General features: G+C 35.6%; 2 protein-coding genes across 2 annotated transcripts in view; both read left to right on the top strand.

The window, feature by feature from the left end:
* The first annotated feature begins 514 nt into the window (after positions 1-514).
* LOC149082627 (uncharacterized) lies at positions 515-3,166 on the top strand. Its single transcript, XM_089236770.1, has one exon. The coding sequence runs from the start codon at positions 515-517 to the stop codon at positions 3,164-3,166; it is 2,652 nt and encodes an 883-aa protein (XP_089092896.1).
* A 188-nt stretch (positions 3,167-3,354) lies between these two features.
* Positions 3,355-19,941, top strand: part of LOC149082626 (uncharacterized) — a 35,289-nt gene continuing 18,702 nt past the window's right edge. Inside the window, exons 1-5 of the mRNA XM_089235893.1 lie at positions 3,355-3,486; positions 7,634-7,786; positions 11,764-11,828; positions 13,140-14,076; positions 18,143-18,202. Coding sequence (XP_089092019.1) covers positions 7,634-7,786; positions 11,764-11,828; positions 13,140-14,076; positions 18,143-18,202 — 1,215 coding nt within the window. The 5' untranslated portion in view covers positions 3,355-3,486. The remainder of the gene's footprint in view (positions 3,487-7,633; positions 7,787-11,763; positions 11,829-13,139; positions 14,077-18,142; positions 18,203-19,941) is intronic.

The following is a 19,941-nucleotide window of genomic DNA, read 5'->3' as shown; positions in this document are numbered from 1 at the left end:
TAAAATTTATGACTGGCTCAATCAGAATAATATTGCCCTCATTATTCCATCCAGCCCCACTTACTTTTCTGCTGAGAGAAATTCTTTTATTGACCTGTGTCTCTGTAGCCCTAATCTGTTTAGCAATATAACCTGGTCTACTGGGTCAGACCTTTATGGTAGTGACCACATCCCCATTAAGATTTTTCTGGGTGGGATTAATTGCCCGCATCAACAGTCTCACTACTTCATCAATTGGAACAAATTCAGCACAGGCATAGCAAACACTAGATTTCCTGTGTTTAACTCCTTTAATCACTTATATAATTTTATCAAGGATCAATTTCACAATGCTAGAGTAATCTGTGACGCAACAAAAAATCAGCGGATGCCGTTAAACTCAGAGTGCAGACAACTCCTTGTTAAAAAAAAGAAGTCATTTAAGAGATATAGGCAGTCACCTACTGTCAGGAATTGGATTGAATACAAAAGAGCTCATGCTATTTTTCGGCACAAATTTCGTTGTTTCAAATTTATGTTTTTTGACTCCCAACTCAGACAAAACAACAATCCAGTACATATCTACAAGATTTTGAGAAAATTCAAGTATATTGGTTCCCATACCTATGACTCGGCACATGCAGTCATTCTTTTTCAAGGTGGAACGCTCATTGATCCTCAGGAGCAAACAAAAGCATTCCTGTCCAGATTCCAATGCTTACAACTTCAATCTACAAGTTCTCAAGTCTCCAGCTGCTCTGGAGAATTTAACAGCCAGTTGGAAAAGAAGTTTACCTTCAAGGAACTGCAATCAGCAATCAAAAGAGGTAAAGACTCTGCTCCAGGTCCAGACGATATCCCCAACAAAGCCATTCGACAACTTCCTCCAGATATCCTTCAATTCCTCCTCCAAAATCTCAACTCTCTTTGGATTACATCTTCTGTTCCCGAATCTTTTAAAGAAGGAAAAGTCATCTTCATCCTAAAAAAAGGAAAGCCTTCTACTGACATTAATTCATATAGACCCATCACTATGATCAATACCTTTACAAAACTGTTCGAACGTATCATTCTCTCTCGTCTTCAATGGATCTCTCTTCAGCACAACTTATTTCCTCATAATATCTATGGATTTCGTCCTAAAACAAGTACTGAAAGCTGTCTTAGAGATATAGTTGCCTGTATTTATACAAGTTTCTCGAAAGGCCACCAGGGCTATCTGATTGGTTTGGATATACAGAGCGCATATGATAATGTTCCTCATGATATTCTGATTCGTAAACTTTACAATATTGGTTTTGGTACTGTATTTTGCAAGTGGCTCCATTCATATCTGTCTAATAGAAATCATCACATTCATTGGAGGGGCCATACGTCGCCCAGGTTTCATATTAGTAAAGGTCTGCTACAGGGTTCTAGCCTTTCGCCTTTCCTGTTTTCGGTTTTTACACTAGACCTGATCCCGTTAATTCCAAATTATGTGAAACTTTTTGTATATGCAGATGACTTGATTTTATACGCCAGCTCTCCAGAAGGATACCAAGCAGAGGTTTTTCTTCAGAAATCTATTAGCATTCTTAATTCTTGGGCACAAACTAATGGTCTTCAACTTTCACCTAGCAAATCTCAATTCTGCATTTTCTCTCGCAAAAAAACTAATCACCATCCTTCGTTTAAAATTCATAACTCTCAGATTCCTTACCACCCTTTCATCAAAATCCTGGGAATCTATTTCGACAAAACCTTGAACTGGAAGAAACAAATACTTCATCTAAAATCTACAGGAGCTTTCTCAAATAACATCTGCCACTCTGTTGCACGGTCAGCTAGAGCCATTCCCTACATAATGTTAAAACCGATTTTCTTATCCATTATTTCAAATATCTTGGGATACGGTGCAATTGCTTGGGCAAACTGCTCGAAATCCCTTCTATCTTCTCTGGATCCCATATACCATTCAACCATTCGCTCTATTCTTGGTCTTCCCAGAAGCACCTCGGTCATTAAGATGAGATCCCTCCTTCAAATTCCATCATTGGAGAACATTATTCTAAACAGAACTTATATGGCTCTCATCACTGCAGTTAGCTCACCATCTCAAAAATGTATTCTTCCTACGATAAATCGTTCTTCTGCTTTTGGAAATACTCCTCTTTGGAAAAATAGATGCGCCAACTCATCTATTTTCTTAAATCTGCACTCATTTATCCCATTCATGTACAAGGTTCCTCCATGGTCTGTCAACAATGTCTTCATTCAAACTGATGTTTGGGAATTCCAAAAAACGCCTAAAAGCAACCTCTCTTCAATTCTTTTCAATGAATATTTTGAATCAGTAAACAACAACATCATTATTGCTACTGATGCCTCAAAAGCCAAATATACAACTCTTGGTGCTTTTTTCCCCCAGGCTAAGATCACGAAAACCTGTACTGCACATCCAAATGCATCTGTTTTCTCCGCTGAGGCTCTTGCAATTGCATATGGCCTCAACTGTCTCAACATCCAAGACAATCCTAACATCACAATTTTTTCAGACTCAAAAGCAGTTCTTCTGGCCCTGAATAATATTGGCATCCACTCACATTCTGTCATCTTGTTGCTCTATAACTTTATTGCTCATATTTGCCCTCAGATAAACTCGTTAACTCTGGTATGGGTTCCAGGCCATGTCAACATCTCTCTGAATGAAACTATTGATAAAGCAGTCCATAATTTAGCCACCACTTCTGTTCCACTGACAACTCCAGCAGGTTTCTTCATTGAAGATTACAAAGTCAGAACCCGAGACATTCTCACATCAACTTGGCGGAATCAACTTCAAGTGGCTTGTCCATCTCAATTTTCTATTTTCCTCAATTTTGTGGACAAAATCTCCAGAAAGATGTCATCTCGAAAAATTGAAAACCTTCTTTACAAACTCATTTGTGAGCGAGCTCCGCTCAACAAGTACTTACACACTATTAAAAGACATAGAGACCCCTACTGTTTCTATTGTCCAATGGAAGAATCTGCTTATCACTTCCTTTTCCAATGTCCTTTCTATCAAAATATTCGAAATTTTATCCTCATTGATCCTTTTTCAAAAAAATACATTTTAGAGTGGTCAGATCTGATTTCTCTTCCTCCTAACATTATTTCTTGTTTGGTCCAAAAATATATTGGGGCTTCCCATCGTTTTGATTGATTTTTCTTTTTTCTTTTATGTTCTATCATGACTAAAATAGAGGGCCTCTATCTTTAGAAGTGCTGCATCGTTGCCCTGTGCAGCTGAAGATATCCCACTCTTCCCTTCCCTTTATTTTTGTTTTCCTTTGCTCTTAATTTCTGGGAGCAGTCGACAATGTTTAATTTTTTTTCCCCCTTTTAATGTAGAAAATCTCTACCAGCTGCAGGGAGAGGGCCTTGCTGTAGCCAAAAACCCTGCTAAAACAAAACCATTGATTGATTGATTGATTTTTTGGCCATGCTGTTATATTATTACTGACCAGATTCATCGCATATAAAGTAAGTGAATACAATCAAGAATTCAAAGTACAATTTCATTTGCATTCGTAAATGTTTCTTCTTTAAGACAAAATACGCCGCCTGTTGTAAATAATACAACGGTCCCTGTTGACTCCCAAGGGAGCCTAGAATTCTCTGTAAATAAAAATGATCGCAGGCAGAGGTGCATTTAGGGTTTTAACGCGCCTGTGGGCTACTCAAATTTTGCCGCCCCTCTCGATTCCAGTCTGATTTTCTTGACCACTCATTCCTCGAATCCGCCTCTCTGTGCAAAGACATGCTCCCCCCCCCCCCTTACCACCACCCTTGTTATTACGCCTGTAAAGCAGGGTTTTCCTAGGTGTAGGGTTTTTGATCCACATGAGAACCGAATTAACCCATTTCGCGTTGGCTGAAACGTGTTACACAATCACGTCACGCGTTCTCCTAGCGTGGCGCATCCGCTCAGGGTGGCGGTATAGTATGTGACCCTGGCATGATCTATTCTGGCGTCTGCATGCTCCGGTTTGAAGGGGAAGTAAACGCAACAAAATGGAGGAAATATCCACGAAACAGTGATGGTGACCTCTTTCAGCGAAATTTCCCTCAATAATTTCCCTTTTGACTAAATTTTTCCCACACATTCGGAAAAATGTGCTGCCATTTAGCGGGGAAAATACGTGATCAAGTATTTTACAATAGAAAATCATTAATTTCTTTATTTTTTGCAAAAATTCTTTAGTTTAATGAACTCTTGAAATTTCCCACAAATGCTAAGAAATTTCCCACTTGAGCAAATTTTGGCCGATTTTTCCCTCAAGTATGGGAAATTTCCCACGAGTTGCCATCACTGCCACGAAACGCGTGGCACTCGACGTATTTGACTCCTCCCGAGGCAGTCGGCCAATCACGCCCGACTTTTATTTATTCACATCTCAACGGGCAGGCATTGCCCAATTATAGAGATGCACAAGAGAAGCGAAATACAAATACAGAAGGGGAATTGCAACAAAATACAAAAAAAATGAGTGGGACAATGATTAAAAATATGATATTGAGAAATACATATGGAAAAGTATAACAACATGCCATTCAATACTCACATGTAACTTTTAAGTAACTTTCTTATAGATCAATTGAACATATCAAGTTTCAAATTTAACTGATTATAAATATATTGCACATCTCAAAAATAGGGGGCATTGCTAAATATTTGTTCAGGGGTTAGGCAGGCGAAAAGTCAGCCAAACAGGTCTGTTTCTGATTGGCACAAAAATTTATAAGTTGAAGAAAATCGCAGTCATTGATTACATTATTTACAATTTTATACAGAAAGTGAAGGTAACTCCTTCGGCATTCTAAAGATTAAAAATGAAAAAAAAAACATCACAGTTAGGTTTTACTTGCGTCATTAATGTAGACATGGAATTGCCTGTAAAACATGTAACATAGAAATCTGTTCTGGACTCTTTCTAGAATCAGTGAGTCTAAATACTCTAGATTGTTTTGGGGACTCCATATAATAGTGCAATACTCCAGTTTCGGGAGCACATAAGTCCTGAAAAGTGTCACAATTGATTTGAAATTGTTGCTGCTCCCCGCAACAAATTCTAGCAGTTTTAAGCATTTATTGGTGAGATCATACTGGTGAATGCAAGCTTGGAGTCAAAGAAAATACTTTGGATACAGAAACACAACTGATTCAGACTGCATCAATGGTGTAGTCAAATTCAGTCAATGACAATTTTCTTGTATAGCTGATGACATGGAATTTACGAATATTGAGCTGGAAGAAACTAGCCCCACACTAATCATGGAGAGACTCTAGGTCTCTTTTGTAGAGTCATGCACCACAAAGCAGAATGTTTAGCACTGTTCCAGCTGACTGGAAATGTTCTGCGGTAAACCCCCCCCCCCCCCCCATACATGTAAGTTTTTTTTAACTTTTTCTTAAATTTCTTCCAAATTGCTCTGCAGTGGCACTAATTTTCTGTGACGTACGTCGAGATTTTGGCACATTCAGCTTTGGGGGCCATGCAATTTCCAGACTCAACTTCGCAATAAATTTTCACGTCAGCCTACATCAGACACTTAGATGCACTGAAATCAAGTAGCTGGTGAACCACATGATATAGTTCTCAAACACATTGAAAGAACAGCGTTTATAAAGTAGAGTTGCCTCCTGGCCACACCAAGAGGTGTGAGGAGCATTTTAGGTGAGAGAAACGCTCGAAAGCATGATAAGAAGTCGCCAACTAAACAGTAGAGATTGAGATTATATGCTGACCCCTCCCCCTTATTTGACAACCAACAAAATCACAACTTGTGACAAGGTTTTCCCCCCACAAAAACTATCCCATGTATGAGCTGTTCCCCCCCCCCCCCAGTTCCTCTTTTGGAACGAAATGTAAAATCTGCTTGTACGCCAGTAGTATAGCTACACAGTATCTAAGTTATATCCATAGACTTAAGATATAAATAGACCGCGCACGCTATTCATAAAACTTGTCGAACGTGAAGAAAAGATGAGCAGTATTGTCGGGGAAAGAACAGGTTCTGCGCTATTACATTTGGCGCGTTTTCGCAGAAGCTAGGATGTTGCTGTAACGAAATTTGACTCAATTCGATCAAGTTGATGAAAACTTTCCTTCATTTTTTCAATGAATTTCACTCATTTTTATGTGAAATATTTAGGGAGTATCAGATTTGAAAAAATAAATTCTATAAAATAAACAAATATTGGAAAACGGAATTTATTTATTTTCCATTAAGTGATAATTCTTAATAATTTCTTAACACATGGGTTTTTAAATTTTAATTGAATATATAATATTTGAAGGAAGTGAATATAAACAGTATAAATTTCATGAAATAAATTTTTTTGGCACAGTTTTTAATAGCTTTCTAAATATCTATACACACACAGGAAACAAAATATTGTATACAACAAATATATAATGTTTATGTTACTGTAAATTTGATAAATCCGTAGTGCGCGTTATCTTCAGAAATTATGCATAATAGTTGGTAAATATATGCATAATTACCAATATTTTTAGTAAGTTTGATGAATTTCGTAGCATTTATCACTTTTTACGAATGAATCGAATAATTCTCAAAATGAAGTTAGTAAGTTTAATGAATATGGAAAAAATCCATGCTGAAATATCACTTTATTTCAACAACTTAGTTCTGTCCGTATGAGATGCGTGCACTACACATATTTCGCCATAAAAATTAAATTAATAATAAATGCGAAGATAGAGAGAGATTTTTTTTCATCGGCTTAGTTCATGTTGGCTTTTGCTGTATTTATCAGCATATGCAAACATAACCGTTACGAAGAGGGGTAAAAATACTATTATTTTTAGAGGTTGTTATGCATTTTTATGCAAAACTGCAATTGTCTAGAGGGGGGGGGGGAAGTTTTCCTCACATTCTATTTAAATAGAATATTTTTCATAAATTTCTCCATCTGAAAAGCATATTTTCTTCCAAGTTGAGCAAAACTCGAATGAACTCACTAGCTCGCCAAATCTCGCCAAATCTTACGGAGACGTATATTTCAGTTAAAACTTCATAAAACTCACAATTTCAATCATTTATTGCCAAAAATTCTATTAAAACATTTAATAATGATTCATGCCATTTGAATTTTACCAAAACTTGGAACTTTAATTGAATTAAATCCAAAATGGAGTCGTTAGAAACTGAGATTACGTCAGAAATCCATTGCATCGTCAATTTAATATTCCAATTTTTAATTTATAAGAAGGGGAATAAGCAAAAAAGTATTCCTTTGTGAAAGGATAATGTTCCTCCTTTCCTAAACCGTTCAGAACATCCGAAAGCTGCACACGTGGTGACCATTCTAATGAAAAATAAGACAGCACTTGGAGATCGTCATACGAACAGCCATAAGGAAAGCATTGCCAGCGAGATTCCCTGACCAGCCTTTCGACCGGAATCACGTGACTCCGGATCTTTGCTTCACATTGTAACCCCTCGCGCGCACTCTATAGTATTATTACTCTGTGGTTATATCAGAGCGGAGGGGGGGGGGACATTAAATATTTTACGTCAAGGTGCAATAATTTCTTGACTTCCCTGAATGTTTTTCGGTGTTTGATTCTTGTGAGTACTGAATCATGTTGTTCAATTTTTGTAGATGTCTGGATACAAAGCTGGTGATTTAGCTGCCTACTTCGCATCGGAAAATAAGGATGGTGACTCCGAAAAGCAAACACAAGATGGAATAAAAGTTGCCAATTTACTTTCAAAGGGAATGCAGTGGAATAAGCTTCCTGTCCCGATGAAAAAGGTATCATTGACTTGATGGTGGTTCTTACTAAATGATTATCCCTCTATCATTTCAATTTTCTTTTTCCTCTATTAATTTCTGGATTTACATGCAAAATTTATTGTCTTTTTTTTTTTTAAAAGGCTATCCAAATCTCTGAAAAGCTATTGAAAAATTTTCAATAGCTTTTCTGTGGGAGAAAAAATTTAATAAGCCTAATAGATGATCAAAACATACTTTTGATATTAAATTGAAGATCACAAGGTTTGTTCAAAAATCATCTGACTATAATTTTTCATGCATAAGTCAAAGAAGCTAGGGAGGCGTGATTTGGTGAAAATATGTAGGCAGTCCTAATGTAATGAATTTTTTCCTGTCTGCAGAAGCTGCCATTTACCAGCAGATCGCCGATGAATGAGGAAGTTTGAGCGAGCTGTTGTATTTTCGTTTTTTAACAAAATGTGCAGCATATTTTTATGACTGCCAGTGAACACAAAAACTGTTTCGAATACAGTATTTATTACAATATTAAGTGCTAAAACACTAAACCTTCACTAAGCAACTCATTAGGTAAAGGAAAATTTTTTTTTCATAAACAACTGGTAATTTCAAAATATACTTGTATCAGTCAACAAAAAGCCAATCATGACCACTGTCTTGCCAAAATTAAGCCATCATCCTGAACACCCTTCTCAAGACACTATGGCACTGCTAAGTAGAAACAGTATCCAGATGGAGACCAGAGAAGTCATGCATGAAGGATCGACAATCTGCTCAAAACACAGATGACGAAGCAACACATGATTTGGAGGGTGAAGATTGGTGGTGGTGAAGACGAAGACGAACCAAGGTGCTGAAGACGAAGTGGCATTCAATGTTGCCAATCGGCAGTGTCACACATGAAGATCATAGATGGGCCCGTCCCAGAGTGCTGAAGAGGAATCTATATCCAGTGGTGGCGATTGTCAAATTCTTGCATGAAGATCAATGGAATCATCCAAACAGGGTTGGAATCAACAAGGGGATGAGATCAGAAATGATCCGTATCGGCTTTTTTTCCACAAGCATTAGACAGCCTTGAATGGTAATTGCGAAGAACAGTTGTTAGCAAGAAAATTCTGTAGAGGAAGCGTCAAACCGACCCCCCCCCCCCTCCTGAAAGCAGAATATGTCAAAAACTGTGATGTACGTCACAGAACAATCTCAAACAATTTTAAGAGAAGGTGTAGTAAACACTGTTAGGTTGGGATTACACTATAAAAGTTTGATAAAAGATCTTTCACAAAACTTGAATAAAACAACCAATAAGCCTATTGGTTACAATCGCCCGGATATAATCAATACTCTTGGTGGTTGTATTTCTCAAGTTTTATAAAAGAATTTTTAGGAAACTTTTATAGTGTAATACTGGCTTTAGGGAATTTTTACTGCAGAACAATGTAAAACATTCTGCTTTCAAGGACTTGCCGAACTATTCGGTCCACTTGCAACTCTGCCCTCTTGCTCTTCTGGTTGAGATTGAAGTGTTGTGATGATCATATACCATCCCACGATTATATAGGCCTATATATGACGACTCCCAAACATTGAATATGCAAATGAAGCGTGATGCAGATGAGCATTCCAAGGAGCAATCTGTGGAAACATTTTCTTTTCCAACCAGAGTAGAACATGGCAACTTGGCACCAAAAATGTCCATGAGTAGAAAAACTTTTAGGCAATAGAAATTGCTTATAACAAATTATAAACAAATAAACCTAAACAAGCATAATATATGCACACACACACACACACACAAACATTATGTATACGCAACATAGATTCCAATTATGCGGGTGACTGGCAGCTTCTGCAGGCAGGAGAAAATCCACATATGCACACCAGGATTGCCTACATACCTGCATCAAACTCTGCCTCACTAGCTTCATTTTTTCATGTATGAAAAATTATGGTTGGTAGTTTTTGAACAGACATCGTAAAAGTAATAAACGTTAGCATCAAAAAAATTCTAACACCATTTTTCACGTTAAAGTGTCAGATGAATGATGCTTTACAGTGGTAAGCATAAAAAATGCCTAATAGTTCTGTAAGTAGTTCAAAAGAGTGCGTAAAGGGAACGGCAATGTGGTGGAAACATCCCTGAAGGTTTCAAAAACAGTTTTTTCTGCAATTTTCCAACACTTTTGCTTTTGACACTCACTACGTTCACCACTTTTAGTCTTCGATTCATGTAAAGGCGCGTATACACTAGCGCGCGGATCGTGTAATGCAAGCGTTCGCAATCGGTTGTTCAGTAATTTGTACGGTGTTGCGAACGATTAACGAATCATTCTTGATCTGTTTGAACCGGTCCACTGGGAGTCGGTTTTTTCGACGAACACAAAGGGATTCTTCCTTCTCGTTTGGACGGCGTCATTATCGGTGTGCGTGTTTGTACGTGCTTCTGAGCCTATCTAGAGCCTCAATTTTTTTTCCTCGTCTTATTTCGCGAAAGCCATTTATAGTCCTAATAAATTTGTCATTTTTAATAGTCATTTATCGTCATTTTAATAGTCATAGCCAACAGTCGCATGATGATTTCGATGATTATGTGTAATTTTTTTTTCTTTTGTCAATAAATATATTTAAACTGAAATTTTTGAGAAAACATTTTTGAGTAATTTTTTCAAACTGTCCATACTGCAATTTACTACCATTTCCTATGGAAGAGGCGAGTTATGTGTGTAGTGCAGTCAACCACATCATAATGTGTTCAACTTTGCCACGAAGCTGGGCTGAAAGATATCTCCGCAATGTGATAAATCCAGTGGTGAGATTATCCGTATTAACGTGTAATGAAGTTATATATATGTTGTGGGTCTGATGCTTACTGTTTTTCAAATGGGAAGTCGGGAGCCACAAGAAACCAATAAAAAATATCGAACAAGCTAAATTTTTTAAAATTACCTTAACGTATCCTTTCAATTCTTGGATAAGTGCTGCACAAACCTCTGGAATTATTCGTCCAATTGATTGCTGCAGACTGGTATACGAATCTCCAGTTGCGAGGTATCGCAGCGTTACAGCCAACCTGTATAAATTTATACTCGCATTATGCATTGGCTGACTTCGTATTGCTTATTTTCTATTAAGCAACTACAATTACTATCAAATTCACGCCAAAACATGTCTAAATCGCTCTATAAGAACTACACATTTATCGCAGCACATTTTTTAAAATGTGCTGCTTATAGCTGATAAGATATGCACAATTATAAGCAACTAATTTGACTAATAAATGTAACAAAAGAATTAAACATGACAATTATAAAACTCCAAAAGGAATTTGTGTCTGCAATGATTTGATTTTCTTTTTAAAATTGAAAAAGAAGGGAAGGGGGGAATACAAGCAAAACGTATGAACAATATGAGCTTACCTGTCTTGAGCGGAGATAGGAGAACGCATACGAGTTTCCGTCTTCGAAATTAAAGGTCCTATTCTCTTGAGAAGATCCTCGAAATCGGAAGGAGACATCCTTGAGAAATTTTTGTATTGCCCACTCATACTCTGAGCCTTTAAGTCCAACATTAATTCCGCGCCAGACCGTTTTTTATACAGCTCCGTCCTCCACCAACGTCGAGGTTTTCTCTCTTTTTTTATTTAGCCCAGCCATTAATATGACCGCACTGCTCATTACAACTAAAGCCAAGTTTTCCACACGAGACATTTTTTTTCATGACAAAAACTACTCACTAGCCTATCTACGTTCCTTAATAGTTGTTACCGCCGCTCACAACCTACAGATGGCGTTAAAACAGCTCTCGGATGGAGCCATCGTTGATGATGATGATTCGTTTCGGAAATCGTACCCACTGAATGCATTGCGAGCGCTTGCGAATGGTTGCATTGCACGATCCGCGCGCTAGTGTATACGCGGCATAATGCATAGCAATAATAAATGAATGACAATCTTTCATATTTAGTTGTTTTCCCCCAATGAATTGTTTTCCTTTTTAAGAATTCAGGACCAATCAAGAAAGAGTCTGTGTTATTTCAAGAGGATACAGCATTTAATGTGAAAAGGTGAGCCTATTTCAATTGTAGTTTAGGAAATATTGTAATCACTAGGGCTCAGATTTTTATGACAGATCATATTTATTTTATTCTGGGCGTCATGTTTTAAACATTTTTGAGCAGTCAGTCATATTTTAGGAATTTTTTGTTGGCATGATTTTATTTGAGTATGGAAATGACTGGTAATTTAGCCAGGGCTTAACAAATCGGGGAAAAAATCTAAATGCCTACCAAATATTTTAAGAGCCAAGCTTTTTTTTTTCTCAAGCTAGTGATCACACAGAAAATTTTAGATGCCAATACCAATTGTTTTAGTTACCATAGCACGAAGCCAATTTTCATGCCCTGAATTTAGCTAATGTTAGGCACAATGTCACATTTTTCATAAGGCGGGGGAATCCTGACAATTTTTCTTTCACTTATTAAAACTCCCTATTCTATTTTCAGAAATTTCTTTCATATTTGTCTGTAATCAGAAGAACGTTGATTATCTGGGCCAATGGTGGGGGAAGGAAAACCACAGTTAAACCACCAAGAGTGAAAAAATATTTTAAAATTACAGAGTTGCAACAAATATATATATTTATGTGTTTCACCTGTTTAAAATGACTACCCAGTGAAAGTATGTTATCCATGCAAAAAAATCTATTAAATAAACTTTCACTTGCTCATTTCCGCAGTTATGTAGCCACAATACTATTGTACTGTGCTTCACCGATGACAATCCTTGTGCCTCATCTTTCAGTTGTTAAAAAAAGCTATACATTTTGAACAACACCTCTTATACATGAGGAGCTTTTTCCTCTGCATCGACTGTAATTTTCTGTTCGTCTTCAAATGCTGATTGCATCCAGGCAATGTCCAGTTCTTATGTGTACATACAAAGGCTGCCATTTCAACGTGTTGACATGGGACCTCTGAGAATGGGGAGGGGAGTTCTGTAAAATAATGAAGAAATTCAGTTCTATGAAATGGGGTAGTTTCTTTTCCTTTACCACCTTCAAAGAATCTTACATTACCAATGGGAAAAAAACAACACAGATCGGGAAGGGCTTAACATGAAATTAAAATTTCTGTGCACGGTTAATCTGCGCCTCGATAATGTTCTACTGTATATTCTTTTGTATGGGATTTGGATGAAATTCTCATTTTCAAAGTTTGGCAACTGTGATGTGTTCTGACATGGTAAGGGTAATTAAGTCCCGGAAAAGTCGAAAGAAAATTATTTAGAACCATTTTATTCAATAAAAACTGATTGGTATATTTGTTTGTATGATATGTATTTCGTGAATATTGATGGTCTTCTTTTCTCTCTCATAGTCTTGCAGGTGTTCGTAAAAACAAGAAAGGAATGAAGTTCATGTCAAGAAATAGTAAGGATGTCAAAGTGAATAGCAAAAATAAAGCCAAACGATTCATTAAAAATGAATCTGACATACCCATTAACGAAGAAAGAATGGAATCTTCACAGAGCCCAGATAATGAAGACAAGGATTCTATTGAGGAACAAGATTTCCAAAATGAACTTTTGTCTGTGAATAAGATAAGAAAATCAATGAAACTATTGCTGCAAACTAGTTTGTCTGATATCGCGAGTTCAAAGAGAAGAAAAAATGGTATAACGTCTGAGAACACTGACAGTGACGCTCGTGGAGAGAGAATAAAAGCCAAGAAGAAATTCACAAAAAATAATGATATGGGTAAATCTACTCTGCAGTTTGGATCCAAAAAGAAAAAGCAGCAAGACTCTGTGGCAGAATATTCAGATAGCCCAGACGAAAATTCAATTGAACAGGATTTCCGAAATGAGCTATTGTCTGGAAATAAGAAAAGAAAATCAACGAAACTATCACAATCTGATTTCTCTGATAACGTGAGTTTTAAGAAAAGAAAAAATGATTTAACTTCTGATAACATGGAAAGTAATTCTCACTTGGAAAGAAAAAAAATCAAAAAAATGCTCTCAAAAAATAATGCTAACAGTAGGTGTGACTCTACTCTGCAATTCGGATCCAAAACGAAAAAGAAGAAAGACTCTGTGCCGGGTTTGAAGAATGAACCAGAGTTGACAAAATTCTCAGTGAAGAAAGACGAAATTTCAGAAGAAGAAGGTGAAGAAAATGCTGCAATGTCATGTGATCAGGACGAAAATTCCCAGGAAGAAAACCAATCGAGCGAAGCAAAGGCTATGCCAAAAATTGAAACAGATGAAAGGACTGTGTTCTTTGGAAACATTCCCCTTCACATGAATAAAAGTGTAAGTATGATTTCAGTCACAGTTATATTCTTGTAAAAGCATGATAATAATATCAATGTTTTCAATAAGGATGATCAGGAATATCCAAATATTTAATGTGTGGTTCAGTGATGGGTTGTTTTTTTAAAGGACTGCATTGAGAATGAAACTTTTTTACAAAAATTAACTTTTACAGTGTGCATTAGGGTGGCCCTTAGCTATAGGTAATTTTCCAAATGCTAAAATTTTTCTGCTCCCACCCCGTAATCCTGTTTCAATCAACAAAAAAAGCGATCTGAGTAAAATTTTATCTCAATCAGACAACTGCCAGGCGATCCTCAAACACCTTGAAGTTTGAACATAGTAAGCAATGTTAATTTCCTATACGCAACGATTAATTCCATTCAAATGCAGTATACTCTTCCCTATCTCAACCATTCTTTTTTCTTAGAGAAATTTATGAGGACACATCCAGGGAATCCCAGCAGTTGTATAAAAACATTATTAATCCAATTTTGCACACAAAAAACTTGTCCCAATTCAGAAAATACCTGAAATAACATGAAAAATTTCAGAAATATTAGGTTTTTTAATAACACATTAGTTGAGATAAGGAAGAGTATTCCGCATTTGAATGGAATTAACATTGCATACCATGTTCCTACTTCAAGGCATTTGAGGATCACCTAGCAGTTGTACAGTTGAGCTAAAATTTTGCTCAGATCAGAGTTTTTTGATTAGAACAAGATAGGGGATGGGAGCTAAACTTTAAAAAAGTTTAAAAATAATTGTCACGCTAGTGGGCATTATCCTTCCCCTGTTATATATATGTCAAGTGGGAATAGTTTTTGGGAATACAGTAAAACCTTGTTAAGTCGTCACTCCGGTTAAGTTGTAATTTTTCTTCAGACCCTTCCAGCTCTCATAGACAACAATGTTATTAAACCCTCGTTTACTCATTGCTAATTTCGGTTAAGTCGTCACTATGAAAAAAGTTTGAGAAAGAGGAACAGATTATTTTTATGGCTCCCATTAAAAAAAGAGCTTGTGTTAACAATGTTGCCATATGCTTAGAAGTCACCATAAAATCCTATATACCCAAACGGAACAGTTTAAGTAACGAAAGTTACGCTGGGGAAGTTCATTTGCCGACTAAGGTTTTTGGAACGTTGGGGACTGTTCAAGCGAGATCTCATTTCTGCATGGACACTACTGGAGAAACTGTGAGACACCTGGGCTCTGTCGCAAGAAATAATGTAAGCACTTCGGCCCCTCAGGGCATCTCCGGCAAAACCAAAATTTATTGATACGTCAAAGATTACACATAGTGCAAGGAAATCAAAAATTATTAAAATCGAAGAATCAAATTAATCAAGTCAAAGTGCAATGGGAACAGATAATAAATAATCATAGAAAGCATGGGATCTACTAATTTAGGGCTTGAATCTAAACAAAATATCTTTGTTGAAAAAAGTTAGACATTCTTTCCTAAGTTGAGGTCTTCTGTTTACTTTTCCCTGCCCAGGGCCCCTCCACCAAGTCTCAGAAGTGTTCGAGATCACTTTGTAGTTGTATCATGAACTACTGATGAAGAATTAAAATACTAAAATTTTTAATTTGATGTCTATGTAAAATTAATGTGCAACAGAGTGTTCCATTATGAAGAAAAGCTACTTATAGCTTTAGACTAACAGTTGCTCTAAATGAAAAATTACTAGTATAAATCAAAGTGTACATTTTACCACAATAATTTAAGTAATAAGAGATAAAAAAGGTAAAAAATTGCTATTATTTATTCTTTTGCGATCTATAAATTTTATTCATATTGTTATTTTGATTCATACTTTAATAAATTTCATATTACTTTGAATTTATACAATTTTCACAACATTGCACATTAAAACTGATAGCACTCCGCTTAAGCCGTCATAATTTTTCGATAACTTGAGGTGACGACTTATTGAGGTTTTACTGTATTTGTTTTCAAGTATATTTTGATAATAAAAACTTCATAGAAAGGGTAATTTCAGGCGTGGGGGAAACGATCAGTGTGTGGGAACATAAGCAGATACAGGTTCCTCCAACATGGGGAAGAGGGAGAATCACTGAGGGTGTGTATAATGAATGGGGGCGGTTGCATCCACCTCTGCCATCCTGTTTATGCTTATAATTGAAGATGCAAAATTCTCAAGAATAATCTTTAGGAGAATATTCTTACAGAGGAGAATATTCAAGAATATTTTCTGGAAAGACTACTATTATAAATAACTTCAGAATATTCTTATTCTTGATGAGAATATTCTCCTGTTATTTATAATATAAATATATATAATATCCTTGAAAATATTCTCTGGAAGGTGTACTTTTACAAATTACTGGGGAATATTCTTATCGAAAATAATAACGGTCTAAGTTATTAATAATAGTCCTTCTAGAGAATATTCTTGAATTTTCTCCTACCTTTATCAATCAACTTTGGTTTAACTTCTTTTCTTTAACTTATTTCTGAAAATTTATTTAATTTTAAAATAATTTTTTAAGGTTTTAATCTAAAGGTTTCTAAAATCTTTATAATCAAACTTTTAAAACCTCTCATGACCAAGCGAATATTCTGAGAATATTCTCGAAGTAAAAGTTGTCATTTGGGGGATGAATATGTCAAATTGCTGTGTTGTAAATGTTTCAGGCAATGAAAACTGATTTATATTTCATAATATAAACAAAATTAGTAAAAATATTTAAATTATTTGAAAGAAAAATGAATATTCTTTATTATTCTCTAAGAATATTCTCACCTCACATCTCTACTTATAATACAATTTTTTTACTAAATTGGGGAGGCAGTCTTCCCTTGTATCTGCGTAAAGTGGGGAAGTGGTTGGATTTTCTTCAAATTCTATAGGTTAATTTTTTTTCATTGTAAGGGTACAAACCCTTTGAGTTATCTTGGCCATTCTTGAACCACAAAATATGAGCAGACACAAGTATATTCATGCTCTGTGAGTTGAATATCTACTGGTGCAATCTTTCTAATGCAAGGTGCACACTGGAGCAATACATCTGCAACATTGGCAATCAATATCACAGTCACATCGGTTTAGTGAAAGCTGGGCCTTACACTTCTTAGAGGCAAGAAAATAAAACTTCAAATTTATATCTGTAGTTTATCGTGTCATGGAATATTTTGCAAAGAAAACATGTAATACAAATAAAAGGGAAAAACTGGAAATTTTTTGGGGTTGCATAGAGTGACCATATGACCAGTTTTCCTGGGACATTCTCTATTATTTTTGTAGTTGAAACTTCAAATAAAACTTGTGTAAAAAAATGGTGATTAAAATTTTGAATACTAAAATTCAACACATTTTCTTCATAATGTTTTGCAAAACTCGCATAGGTACAAATGCTTTACCCGATTTACCTGTAAGCCTTCCAAATTTTTTAGCCTTATTAAAACCTGGTCGGAAACCAGATTCTTTGATTTTTCGTAGCTTTTTAGAAAAATCTTTAAAAAATCCTCAATTGTGTTTTGCTTCAGTGGAAAAATTATTAAAGAAGATATGCTTTCAGTCACTTGGAATCCCAAACTGACCACGTTTTCTCAGAAAAATATGGGAAATCAGAATTTCAAATGCAGGAAATCAGTAATTGTTTTCAAACATGCCAAAGGTGAGAGAAGTTGCTAATTAGTGCTAAAATCACAAAAAGAAGCCAGCAGCTGGAAATGTGCTACTGCAAATCAAAGTGGATTAAAATAAATTCTACTAAGAAAAAATTATGACAAATATGGAAGATACCATATTCATATTTTTAGTAATAAATTTCTTCTATAAGTTGGCAATATAATTTTAATCCTTAAATTTAGTGAAGGATAAAAATATGAGAACATCATAGGAAAACTGGTCGTATGGTCACCCTATGTAATCCCAAAAGATTTCCAGTTTTCCCACTTTTATTTGTATTACGTGTTTTCTTTGCAAAATATTCCACAACATGATAAACTACAGATTTTTCAAGTCTGGGTATTAGCACTTGTACGAAATTGGAAAAGTGGCTTAATTTGTTTTGTTTTTCTTTTCTTCTCCAGGATGTTGCGACTATTTTCCAGAATTTTGGAAATGTGAAGAGCGTAAGGTTTAGAAACTTCGTAAGTTTAAATTATTATCTTTGTGATTTGAAAGTGTCACATTTTTTCTCTTTCATGAAATCCACAAATTTAGATTTAAAAAAAAATAATTGAAATTTCTTGATGCAGATTACGTGTACAGCTGAGTTTTCATCTCTGCCTTCGTTAAAAAATTCATAGGTTGTGTATATATAAATGCTATCAGAAAAATAAACACTTTTTTCTAGGAGAAAATGTTACCAGCACAACACCTTCATTTGACTTAACAACCCCTTGTATTCCTTAAACTTCTGTATTGCATATGCAGTGCATAACGCAGCTGCAAATTGTTTGATGGCATTTTTTTCCCCCAAAAGTTATGAAATTAACTCGAGGATTATACACCAGGAAATTACGATACATGATTTATAGGTGCCTGCATTTTTTTAATAGCATATCTGGTGTTTTTGAGATGCCTTAAAGCTTCAGTTTGCGTTTTGTCAAGGGATTTAATAATAACAATTCACAGTTTATTGCAAGGAAAATGCAAAATTTAAATAGAAGAACAAGACAACCAAAGGAACTTGAGTCCCATACTGGTCATTGCAATAAAAAATTTTATATAGATGTTAAAATTATTATAATAAAATTCTTTCACGATTCATGACAAAAAAATACAATAATTAATGGCAAATAAAAGTAATAATTTCATGCATTGCAGTAGAGCCTCCATAATCGGAGGTGAATGATACAAAAGCCACCTCAGATTATCGAAAAAGTTGAATTATCTAAAAAACTATAAAAAATGCTCTAAATATTTGTTTTATTAAAAAAAAAACAAGCAGTACTAGTATACTTACTGTATTGATATACTTGAATAAGATAAGTATGCCATGCGATAAGTTTCAGAAAATTAAGAATGTGAAGAGGAGAAATGATCAAGAAGAGTCGGGAATGTGTGGGATTGTTGGTGAATGACGCTGTGACACTGTCAGCTTTCAACTGCCTTTCTGATGATTTTAATGTAAACTATTAGGAGACAGTGTCATTGTCCACCCTTATAACCTTATAAAGAGAAAAAGAGTATGGTTGATCTTGTCCCTCTTTCTTTGTGACCCCCCCCCCCCCCCCCGAAAGTTAGAATGGTCTACATCCATTCGGAGTCTGATATTTTATTATACCAATCATACCCATTATATGGCTGGGAGCTGCCTAGCCCCTTTCAAACTGAAATTACTGTATGATACAATAGATATGATACATATGTGCTAGGTAGTACTCCTGGGAACAAAATAATAAAGTTGGGTTTTCAGAGGGAAAAAAAAAACAGAAAAGAGGAAACTCAAAAATTTTCCTCAGATTATCCTGAAACTTGAGTTTTCAGGACTGATGTTCGAGGCTCTACTGTATTAAGGTAAGAGAGAAACAAAATAAGAAAAACACCAGGCAGAAAAAGGTAAATTAGTTAGTATAATAGTAAGTGGTGGCAAGATATATGCAGTTAGTGTGAATAATAAGCATGTTGTAATGGGGATGAAGGTGCTGTGACTCTCACACACATGAAATATAAGAACATGAATCAACATATTCATAATACAATGCACATACATCCATGCTACTGCAATACGCATACAATTTTTACCTTTCTTACCTTCCACAAAAAAAAATGAATAAGTTATTACAAGATATACGGAAGACTGGATGTTGTGAAGATATTCATTATTTGAGATGTTAATTTTTTAAGGAAGGAAAAAACTCATCTCTGCCTCTACCGATCAGCT

Source organism: Pholcus phalangioides, unplaced genomic scaffold (genome assembly GCF_987345545.1).
Source record: "Pholcus phalangioides strain wild (caught in Gottingen) unplaced genomic scaffold, Ppha-v1.0 ptg000009l_1, whole genome shotgun sequence".
NCBI lineage: Eukaryota > Metazoa > Arthropoda > Arachnida > Araneae > Pholcidae > Pholcus > Pholcus phalangioides.
The sequence above is the reverse complement of the archived record's forward strand: the minus strand, read 5'-3'. Positions and strand labels throughout refer to the sequence as shown.

Bases quoted from the DNA above. Each gene is read 5' to 3' on its own strand.
- LOC149082627 (XM_089236770.1), top strand. From the start codon at position 515: ATGTTTTTTGACTCCCAACTCAGACAAAACAACAATCCAGTACATATC.